This window comes from Micropterus salmoides, unplaced genomic scaffold, assembly GCF_014851395.1.
Source record: "Micropterus salmoides isolate LMB-PRFRI ecotype aquatic unplaced genomic scaffold, ASM1485139v1 Ms_hic_scaffold_8, whole genome shotgun sequence".
Classification (NCBI taxonomy): Eukaryota; Metazoa; Chordata; class Actinopteri; order Centrarchiformes; family Centrarchidae; genus Micropterus; species Micropterus salmoides.
The window spans coordinates 34884831-34895762 of record NW_024044570.1 but is presented as its reverse complement, the minus strand read 5'-3'; the positions used below and the strand labels follow the sequence as shown (position 1 = coordinate 34895762).

At 39.7% G+C, this 10932-nt stretch overlaps 1 protein-coding gene across 1 annotated transcript; it reads right to left on the bottom strand.

The window, feature by feature from the left end:
- Positions 1 to 1527: 1527 nt before the first annotated feature.
- Positions 1528 to 10932, bottom strand: tat (tyrosine aminotransferase). Its single transcript, XM_038705226.1, has 12 exons — positions 10786 to 10932; positions 9570 to 9868; positions 9126 to 9230; positions 8879 to 8946; positions 8551 to 8709; positions 7667 to 7805; positions 7436 to 7488; positions 3481 to 3633; positions 3248 to 3376; positions 2837 to 2920; positions 2456 to 2554; positions 1528 to 2313 (listed from the first exon to the last, which is right to left on the bottom strand). Exons 1-12 carry the CDS (start codon positions 10788 to 10790, stop codon positions 2173 to 2175), a joined length of 1434 nt encoding a protein of 477 aa, XP_038561154.1. The 5' UTR covers positions 10791 to 10932; the 3' UTR covers positions 1528 to 2172.

Genomic DNA, 10932 nt, shown 5'->3' with positions numbered 1-10932 from the left:
TACTGTGCAGCTACCGTAAATGCTGCAGATTTGAAGAGTTTAATTAATCATATCCAATCATAAAAGCCTCACCATCTTCAAATGTATTGATACAGTATAAATACTGATGGATAGTGTATAATGTGGTCATTTGTTATTTTTTATGTGAACCAATCTTTGTCAATTAAAGTCCACCTGCCTAAAGTATGGCGGCTTTAATGGAGTAAGATTAATTTACATAAACATTGTACAACACAAGGAAAATGTTTATTCTTAAAACTGCACATTTTGATAGTTTTATCTTGATTAAAAATATCTGACCTAATACTTTGCTTTCCATTTTTGTTCTTGTGGGAATATTCACAACGGATTACTAACAGGCAAAGAAAGGTGAATGCCTCTGGGCCCCTGTAGCCTCATATTCACTGTGTGTAATTTGGTTTGTGGTAATGGGATAATTAAAAAAGTGTTTGGGAAGATGGACTTCTACTAATGAACAGAAATGATGATGTGAGCATTTCTTTATAGTTGCTGTTATTTGTTAATTGAAGATTGTTGATTTTATTGTTAAATATGAAAACAAAACAAAGGCAGTGATTGTCATCTTTGGGTGCACCAGATGATTCAAGATGGTTCAAAAGCATGGTACCACAAAGTCATGTAACAGTCACATTTATGTGTATCATATGTAAAATATCATATATCATAATTCTTTCCATTCCAATGATCAAGAAACAAAACTAACAGTCTACAGCAACAATATCAGCTCTGTGAGGCTGTACTGAGGCACAGCACTGCTTTGAGTCAAATCCTAACACTAGCAAGTATAATATGCTCACAATAACAATGCTGTTGTTCAGCAGGTATTATGTTTACCATGTTCAGTATCATGGGGCAGCACGGTGTTCTAGTGGATAGCGCTGTCTGGGAAAAGTCTAGGATTCACCAAAATCCTCTAGGGGCCAAAGTGGTGGATTGACTGACCAGCAGACTGAGGCTTGCTGCCTAAAAATCCTTAAAAATTAAAATAAAATTGAATTGCGATTTCGTCTCAAAGTGCAACACTTACTCATGCGACAGACATTTATTGGATTTCTTTCATCTTTAACATTGCACAGTAAAAGAATGTATATTAATTGTGTTAAAGTTTGAGCTAATCCAACTATCTTAAGTGCTTCTAGAGAAATGCTGCCAAATGGAAAGCCATTGTATCCTTCAGAGACATCCCGTACATTTATGGAGGAGTACCAGAGTCACAATCAACAGGCTGCAGTCGAAGGAGCCATATGTGTACTGGACATTTATGTGGTCACATGTGGAGACATTTAGAAAGTTGCATAAGAATCAGATGTGGCTGTGGAGAGTAGATGAGAATTCATGGTTAGAGGGAGTCATATGTTGCACAAGCTGATTCGGATCACTTCCTAACAGAATCTCTACGGTTATAGTTTGCTCTCTGCATGTTTTGTGAGCAAAATGCTTTGTTTTGAGAGTCCAATCCACCTGGGTGTGCGCAACATCAGAACTTAAAATAACTCTTATAAAACAAAATGTGTACATTTTTTTTATTAGGTAACTATTAACAAAACTACTAAATAACATTTTTTTTTGTGTGTGTGTGATTCAATATGGCACACAATTAACATACAAACAACATACAGAGACTGATCTGATAAAGAGCATGAGTCATTTTCTAGATCAAGTAAAGCATGCAGAAAATTATGAATACATAAAGTTTATAAAAATTGATATTCAAATATATATTCACTTCCTGTAATCATGACAGCAAAGAAGCCAACTGGTGTGTACAGTATGCACAGTCTACAATCCTACAGTTGATATAGTTATTACACAAATTATATAAATACACAAAACAAGTAGAGGTTAATATACGCTGTCTGTATAAAATATAAATATTAGGTCTGCTCATTTCATACAGTTTACATAAAAAAAATTACACCATCAATGGACCATCAGATGTGTTGCTTACAAGCTTTTGGTTGCCGCAGTGATGACAATATTAACACAGTTTTGACATCGGAGTCCTACATCTCTAACTTCATAAAATGATGGAATACAGTTTCAAAGATGATTCCTGCTCAGTCTATAACTAGAGGACAGTTGTTCTGTCCCTTAGACTTTGGTCTTCACAAGGTCCATGCTGGCTGGTCAGGCTGGTTCAGTTCTGCTGCATCACTGGTCCAGATCATTGCTGTCACGACTGCAGGGCCGATAGTGACGCTGGCAGAACTCCCTGATCCGAGCGCAGGCCTCCACCATCATCTCCTCCGGCACCGTCACCACAATGCGAAAGAAGTTAGGATACTCAAACGCCTGGGAGAGGACAGAACATGGATATTCTTAGGCATTGAAGTGATAGTGATATTTCAATTTTATTGAAAATGTAAGCATGTAGACACATGTAAGGACAAATGGATCCATGACAGCAGTGACAGAAACAGGGATGGTGTCTTACTGAGGCAGGCAGACAGAAGACAGACTGCTCGGTCACCAGTCGTTCAGTAAAGTCCACATCATTTTCAAAGTCAGGAAAGTGATCCATATCAATCCCCACCTGGACAAATTTGCACAGACACACACAATTCACAATTGCACCCAGTTTGTAGGTTAAAAAAATTGTAGTGTACAGGCCTAAACCAAGATGATCCTGATGACATATTCAGGGTTATTTTTTCAGACTTCAGACATCTCCCTCAAAAGCAACAGAAGACATTGTGCTCTCTGTGATGAGAAAACTGAACTTGATGGGTAGAATCTGCCCCTTTAACTACAAAGTCATCATGACACAAAACAAATTTGCACGTCTGTCCATGTTCAAAATAAACCACATACTGACCATGAGGTACATTGCTCCTGAAGGCATGACAGGGTTCAGGCCGGGGATGGTGGACAACTCATTGAAACAGATCTCCGAGTTGGACTGAGGAAGAAAAAGATAAACTATCCAATCAGTCTCATGTGATACATGTTGCAATAGGTCAGAATATAAATAAATAAAACAAATGAAGAATGTTATAAACTTAGTAGAAGAGAACTGAAGACACATTGTGAAATAGAAGACACAAAATAGTTTGGTCACATACATTTAAATGGATTATGAATACGATACGATATACAAGAAGTTTTTTAATGTGAAAATACTACAATATGCATAGCAACATAGAGTAGCTGCTGCTGAGGTCGAATAAGGGTCACCAAAATGACTTGTCTATATTACTCAATCCTAATGCATCATCTCTCTGTTTACCATAAGAAAGTTGATGGTGCTATTGTAAAAGCTTTGAGGTGTGTTGTTGAGGATGCTCTCCAGGGCACCCTGGACAATGCTGCAGGCTCCCAGAATGCGTTGGGTGAGTTTCACCAGACCCTCTCGAATCTGCAAAGGGGACATACTGCATGTGTAAGTTTGGTAAATGCAACAGTCTGCTGGAGTCTACCCATTCGTTCTCTGTTTAAAGAACGTAAAAAAAGCCTACATACCTTGGATCCAAAGATATCATTCCTGTCATGGATGAGGATCCATCCCATCCTCCAACCGGGGACCAGCCAGCGTTTAGCCAAGCCGCCGCAGGAAAGGATTGGAACATCACTGCTCAGAGATGCCAAAGAAGGACAGCTGCAACCTGGGAAAACCTGAGGAACAAAATGGAATATGTTCAAGAAGCAAAATCATCCATGGCCATGAGGCACTATTATGTTGTGTGGTAGTAGACTTGATAGTAAGTTTATTATAATTATTATATTATTATTAGTTAAATTAGACTCCCAAAGCAGTTTTAATAGACTTTTTTAGCCACTTTGGGGCAGCAGAACTCATCTTAACCACCACCAATGTGTAGCACCCACCTGGGTGATGCACGGCAGCCATTTGCGCCAGAAAGCTCGCAACACATCAGCTTGAGCAAAAAGAATTGAGTCAATTACACACGCAATTACGTTCACTAGCTAGTCCTCAACTTTGTTTGTCTGTTGTTTGGTTTAGGGCAAATAGCATACAGTGGGTTTATCTGAGCTAGCACCCACTGCAGCTGGAAATGAGGCTGAAAGCAGTTAATCAAAATTTTAAGTTGTGGGCCAAAACCAAGACAATGAACTGAAAGATGCTCACAGATGATCACTACCTAAGCTTCCTACTCATACAAAATAAGCATGTTATGCAAGTTAGCTGTGTCTCTTTTACAAATAATTCCATGAATAACTGTTTAAAAGTATAATATATATACATATCTTGCTTTTATTTGATTATATATTTGTTCAGGTGGTGAGGGAGAAACCAAAGAAAGAATAAGAGAGAGTAGTAGACTACAGACAGAGACAGAGAGAGGGGGTAAGAGAAAGGGTGATGGCACATTAACCACAGTGAGCTACGGTCCACCCACAAAAAGCTGGTTCTCATTAAAGCCATTCAGTATATTTGACTTCGAGCAGGAAACTCCCCACATCCTATTGGCCAGACGACTATCATTGACATAATAGCATATACATTTGAAATGTGCCTGCATAGCCTTCCAGTTTAAAGCATTTGTTGTTTCTGGCGGCCTCAACTCACTTGACATGCAGAGACTCTCCCACCACCCACCCCCTCTCTAAAATTGAGAATGAGTTAAGCAAGAGTAGGATTTCATTAAAGCATTGTGATCAGTACAGAGAGGTTCAGTCGGGTGTGCAACAGAAATTTGGATGTACATGAACATAGAGCAAATATGGAACTATTACCAACTCTTTCGGCACCAGACACTAATTATAGTAAAACACTCAATCCTGCAAGTTTATAATAATGACTGAGCTGGGCATGATTTTCTCACAATAGATTCAGATTGAGTGTCCTCTATGGAATCATAGACATCGTATTCCCGAGGTGAGATAGTGATCTGACACTGAGATTAGGTTAAAAGCTGCATGTGCTGAGACACTGCAGCTCACTCGGATGATCCTCTGATGCGTGTGTGTCCCAGTGAGTTCCTTCTGCAGAAGACTTGAATAAAATTCACAGAAAGTGATTTGCCTGAGCTATTTGTTTGAAAAACTCCATTGCCAGCACACTTTACAACTCAAAAACAGGTCATACAGAGCATACCTACACTGTACAGACATGAATTGTAAAACAGAATATCCTGCTGAGAGTCTTATGGAGAAGAGGGACACGGGGCTAATGCCCCACTGACAGAGCCTTAATTGGCTGGTGCACTTCACAGACACCCTGGCCCCTGAGTCTTCAAACTCTCAAGTCATAAAAGCAAAGCCTCACTACTACACCCCCAACCCAGCTCCCCACCACCACATGAACTCCATTCCTCCCCTGCTTCTGCTGCGCTAAACCGACATTTGCATTGATTGCAAACACATGCAGGCAAAAGTGCAAAGTCATTCTGGTCTGCTTGTGTTTAAAGTGAAATGGCCCAGTCGTGGTGGTGGGGAGGGGGGTTTGTGGATGCACCCAACAACCCCGTCTCTAAACGGTTCCACTTGCACCGGTTCCAACTGCTACAACACAAATTTAAAGCACAAAAGCAAGTCTTCACTATTCATTCTTCTTTGAGCGACTGATGGAAAGGCGCATTTAATTTTTTGCAGCTGTAAGACAAAGTTTCTTTTCTGGTATTTTTACCGTACACTCTTCACCTCTACTTCTGTAACCTTTCTGGTATTTTCACCCTGTAACTACAACATCCTCCCTGCACTCAGAAGAGACAAATGATACATAGACTCTCATGCTTTCTCTCCAAGCCCTCTCTTACTAAACCTCTATTTGTCCATTTTAATATCACACTACTAATAACTTCTTCAGTAGCAGCTATCAAAGGCACAACGATGAATGCTCTAACAGTGACTTGTAAAAGAACAAGCTGAATAAAGACCCAAAACTGAAATAAGTGAGGTGATATTCAATGAATCCGAAAGATGCTTTTGGACCTCAACCGTGTTTTGCATTCATCATCTTATCGAACATCCCCTGTGGAAAACTACTGCACCAGATAATTCAAGTTTTACCTTATCTCCACTTTTTTATTGAGCTGGCAAACAAACATTCAGGCTGCCTGTGAGTGTGCGTGGGTTCCTGCCTGTCTATGTGTCTGTGTGTTCAGGAGTCTATGTGCGTGTGTAAATCTGTGCATATGTTTGCATGACCTTCAACCAAAGTTTGACCAGTAAAGACTTATCAAGGCCAACACTGATGCCAAAACATTAGACTGAATGTGACATAATTGCTGTTTTCTGATGGTCAATATTTAAATTTGGTCAATTTAATTTTTAAAGTAAAATTAAGTAAGATTTGGTGGGTTTTTTTGCAATTAGGCACTCCTACAGTTTCAGACTGTAATTCTCCACTGTCGTAAATAAGGACATCTGTACACGTCTGCCATGATATCCATACTGAGAAGACCAAGTTAGCTTCTTTGTATAGCTAGCGTGCTGAAGAGTCTTCTTGGTGCGTGATGTGGTGCCGTAAAGCATGACACCGTGCACAATACCAGGTGCTCCGGATCTGAGTGGCAATGACAGAGACACCATTCTCCCTATTACAAGTTAGTGTACCATCAAAATGATTTTGAAGCTGTTATTTTAAGATGAAATTACCACATAATGTTGATTTAAAGGTTTAGCTCACCCACTCTCTGTCTCTTTAAGGTCTGCCTCCCCCCAATCTATGGTGCTCACAGCATTGAAAAATTTCATTTGAAAAAAATCATCAACAACATCTCCATTCACAAACAACCATGTTATTCTGGATAACCTACAGTACATACATATTTTCATGAGGACCTTTACTTTGGTAGAAAGTAGTTCTAGAGAAAACGTCTTTTAGCAAGTGCTGTGAATTATAAAGAGTAAAGATGTATTGATACTGCAGAACAAGTGGATTATAATGGCAGTGCAATTGTACAAAAGTCAATTTGAATGATGTAAGTGTGCACAATTTGAATGTGAATTTGCTCTAGGTGGCTCAAATTGAAGCACCGTAAGGACGTTTGACTGGGGCAAAATTAAGTTCATTGGAATCACAAAGGGCTGTCACCTGGCCACACACTCATGGCATGCTACAACTAATGTCTGTACAGTTAGGACATTAGCTGTTTGGGCTGAATTTAATAAAACTGCAAAAACACTCCGGTAGTATTTTCACATGAAGATTCATTCTGAATGCACCTTAATGGGGACATTGTTTCTAAGATGTTGCTGCTAAGAAATTAGGGATGCAACTTTGTCTCTCCCCATACCAATTCTGATACCTCAACCCAGATCTGCCGAAATCCATTGCTGGCTCCTGCCGATCTCACTGCCCTCCGCTCATTCAGCCAGGGTAAATAACACCAAATGAAACACAACCTCTGCTGTCACTGTGGTGAAAAATGTGCCTCATTGATGTTACAGAGGGCCACACTACCTGCCAACCTGTACTGTGGGACTTTTGTTGAAGTGTTGTTGTACTCACCATATCGCTGTAGATTTCATCAGCCAGAATGGGAACGCAGTGTCTGGAAGCCACTGAGAAAAACAAGAACCATTTCATTGTTTCATGAAGATGAAGCAAATGCTGTGTTTATGTGCATTTTATGTGTCCAAATGGTCGCCTTGGACTTCAACTGTACTGCTAATTTAAAGCTTTTGAGGAGTTTTAACTCATTTTCCTATAAAAGCAGAGTGGGGCAGAACTGCAGCTAACCTTTGAGGATCTTCTTTAGGTGTTCCTTGCTGAAGACAGAGCCACAAGGGTTGGATGGATTGGTGACAATCAGACAGGAGGTCTTCTCATCAATCAGGCTCTCCAGGTGTTCCAGGTCAACCTCCCATGACTTCTCTGGCTGAAAGGATTTATCAGGGTGTCACGGTGAGGACAGAAACTTTATTGTGTATGATGATGTATCCTGATGATGATTAGGGATAGCTACTGTTGCAAATATGAGATAGCAACCTGTTACACTAAAGTTAAGTTGAAGGTGGATCAGGAAGGTGAAAGGTATCGTCACGTGTCCTCAACAGTTATTCAGTTTATGCTTCTCAACTGCCATTGACCAAGGCCTTGAACCTTTGTTTATTCATTGGGGCAGCTTTTTAAGGTTTAGGCCTTTCAGCAAGATGATTAATATCAGCCAGTGTGTACCAACATAGAGAAAGGAACCATTTCCATCCCACAAGTCCTCGCCACAATGTCCTACTTTCTTTGCAATTATGTTAACATTTTCTCTCTATATCTTTTTCTATCTTGTTTCTTATTTGCCAGTCAGCGACAGCAGAAGAGAGAGGGAAAAGATCTAATCTAATGCAATGCCAGTGATGCCTTGTTTTTCTCAGTGGTAGTGCAGTATTGCAACCAGGGGTTTTCTCCATGCTTGAAGACTTTGAGCATACATAAACATATCTTAAACGTGTTATTGTGCATGATAATACGCCACATTATCTATGTACTGGTCACAAACAGATGAATTTTACAGTGATGGCAAAGAATATATTTCTTTAGAAGGTAAGTACACTACACATTATTTGTGTTTAAAACAAAAAGAGAGTAAATAGTACAGGTAGCGTAGGGATGGTACCTCTCCTACTTACCAGCAGGTTGTAGAGCTTGACCTCGATGCCCATGGAAACTGCCAGAGTCTTATATAAGGAGAAGCCTGGGCATGGGACCAGAACATTGTCCCCTGGGTTACAGAGGACACTGATAGCCAGGTCAATGGCCTGACTGCAGCCGCTGGTCAAAATCACATCCTGGAAAGGAGGGTGGGTGCACTTTACTTTCAAGAGCATGGACACCAAAACCATACATGTATGTTACCACCAACACCCAACCGTTTCAATTCTTTGAATAAAGTCACTGTGACAAGTGTGAAAGAAAAAGGGTGTCAGCAAAGGTATGAGGTGTATTAAGAGTCAGTACCTCTGCCTCTAGAGGAGCCTCAGGGCAGCTGTAAAAGTTGGCCACTGCCTGCCGGCTCTTCGGATAACCTGCCGGTGGACACAGAGAAAATATGTAGTACATACAAACAGAGAAACAACTACCAAAACTTCTCACCTTTATGCATCTGTACTTCACTTTTAAAGCTAACATGAAACAACATTTCTATCCACACATTTAAAGATGGCGGCTGTGGATCTAGTTTAGTTTGTTGGTTAGTGTGACTCACCAATGGAAGGAGCATAGCCGTTGTATTTTTGGGAGTCTATGGCGTCTTTCATGGCCTGAAGCACTGCATCATTTGTTGGCAGGTTTCCAAACACAGTGGGATCCCCTGAGGACAGACGTGATAGTAAGCAACAGTGAGAGAAAGCAAAGATCAAACATTAAATGACTGGCAAATGGAAACAGCCCTCTGGATACGAAAAATAGAAAAGTCGTAGAATATAGGGCTCATGTTTAATAGTGTTAGTGTTTAATAGTGTAAAACAATTACAGTGGATCATCGGTGGAGGCAGTGAATGGACAGCATGAAATTGTATTGTCTTGGAATTAGTAGTATCATACAGGCAGGTGTATTTTGTTTCCAATCTCAGAAACTAGTTGCATGTAAGCAACAAGGGGAATCTCCAGAAGTTTTTAAATCACCAACTTCATTTAGAAACCCTCTCACCTATGGAAAGAGCGATCATGGGTTTATCCGGGTTCGGGGTGAGCTTCATCCCATCCACTATGGATCTGATGGGATTGAGCGTTTTGTTGGCCATCTCTGAGGGCTTCACTTCCCATCTCTGCCTGCGGCTCTTGGCTTTGGCAGGATACAAACTGCCATTCACACTAACGTGGTGGATGCCGTTCCGGTTTACTCCTTTCCCGTTGACTCCAGACCCATTCAGGCTTTTGACAGTGTTTTTGCCAAGGACTCCATTCCCACTCATTTGAACCAAGTAAGACTTGTTATCCATCGTTGAACTGATGAGAATGATGGACATTGATGGTTATAGCAGCAAGAGTGAGTAGTACATTTACTAAATACAAACAAAGTTTAATTGTAAGGTACTCTACTTGAATATTCCATTTTATGCAACTTTACAATTTTACGCCACTACAATCCAGATGCTCAGTTAGCTCCTCTTCAACCAGCTCAACTTTAACAACTCCATGCATATTAATCAATAATAACAATCCAATAACAGTCTATTAATAATGTAAAAAAAGTCTAAAAAAAATTAACATACTGGAAGGGCACGATCTGCATGAGCACTTTTACTTGCTAGGTGTGTTTAGTACAATTTACTACATGAGCATTTTTTACAGTTGGGCACTCCTTGCCTAAGTAGAGGATACTTCTGCTTCTACTTTGCTAATATTGTACAACTGCACACCTGCCTCAAAAAGTTTTATGTATAAAATCATATATACTAAGAATAAAGATTATTTTAAATATTATAAATATATATTGTTAAAAGCTTGCTCAGATAGCAAAATATGCTATTGAAATTATTATTAGATGAACATTTAAGGCGGACTTTCTTCCTAAATTTTGCTAAATTATTTCAGCCGAGTTCTCAATGTGCGATTTTACCGAAATGTCATTCTGTTCTGTTTGTGTTAACCTATTCATTGATCCCACAGAGAAGTGATTCACCAGAGTTGTTCAAACCTGAGTGTGGAAAAACTCCATATTCTCTCTTTCTTTATCGTGGTGCAAAACAACTAAGCTTTGGAAGATCATCTTCCAATGATATATCCCTCAAACATGAACAAAAGAGACGCACATTTTGAAAACATGCATTTAATTTCATGCAACTCCATTCATAGTTCTTTTGTTTAATATTAGACCCTTAATTGAAATTATAAAACTTTTTAAAAATCATATTAGTACTTACCTCATTAAATAATCACTCGTCTCTCCAAGATGCAGCACAGCAGTTAATTACTCTTACACAAAGTGGACAGAATTCAATATTTTAAGCCAGTTTTATAGCAAGCTCCCCGAACATGGGTGTTGAGCCCAGCCTTTATTTCCATTGGTG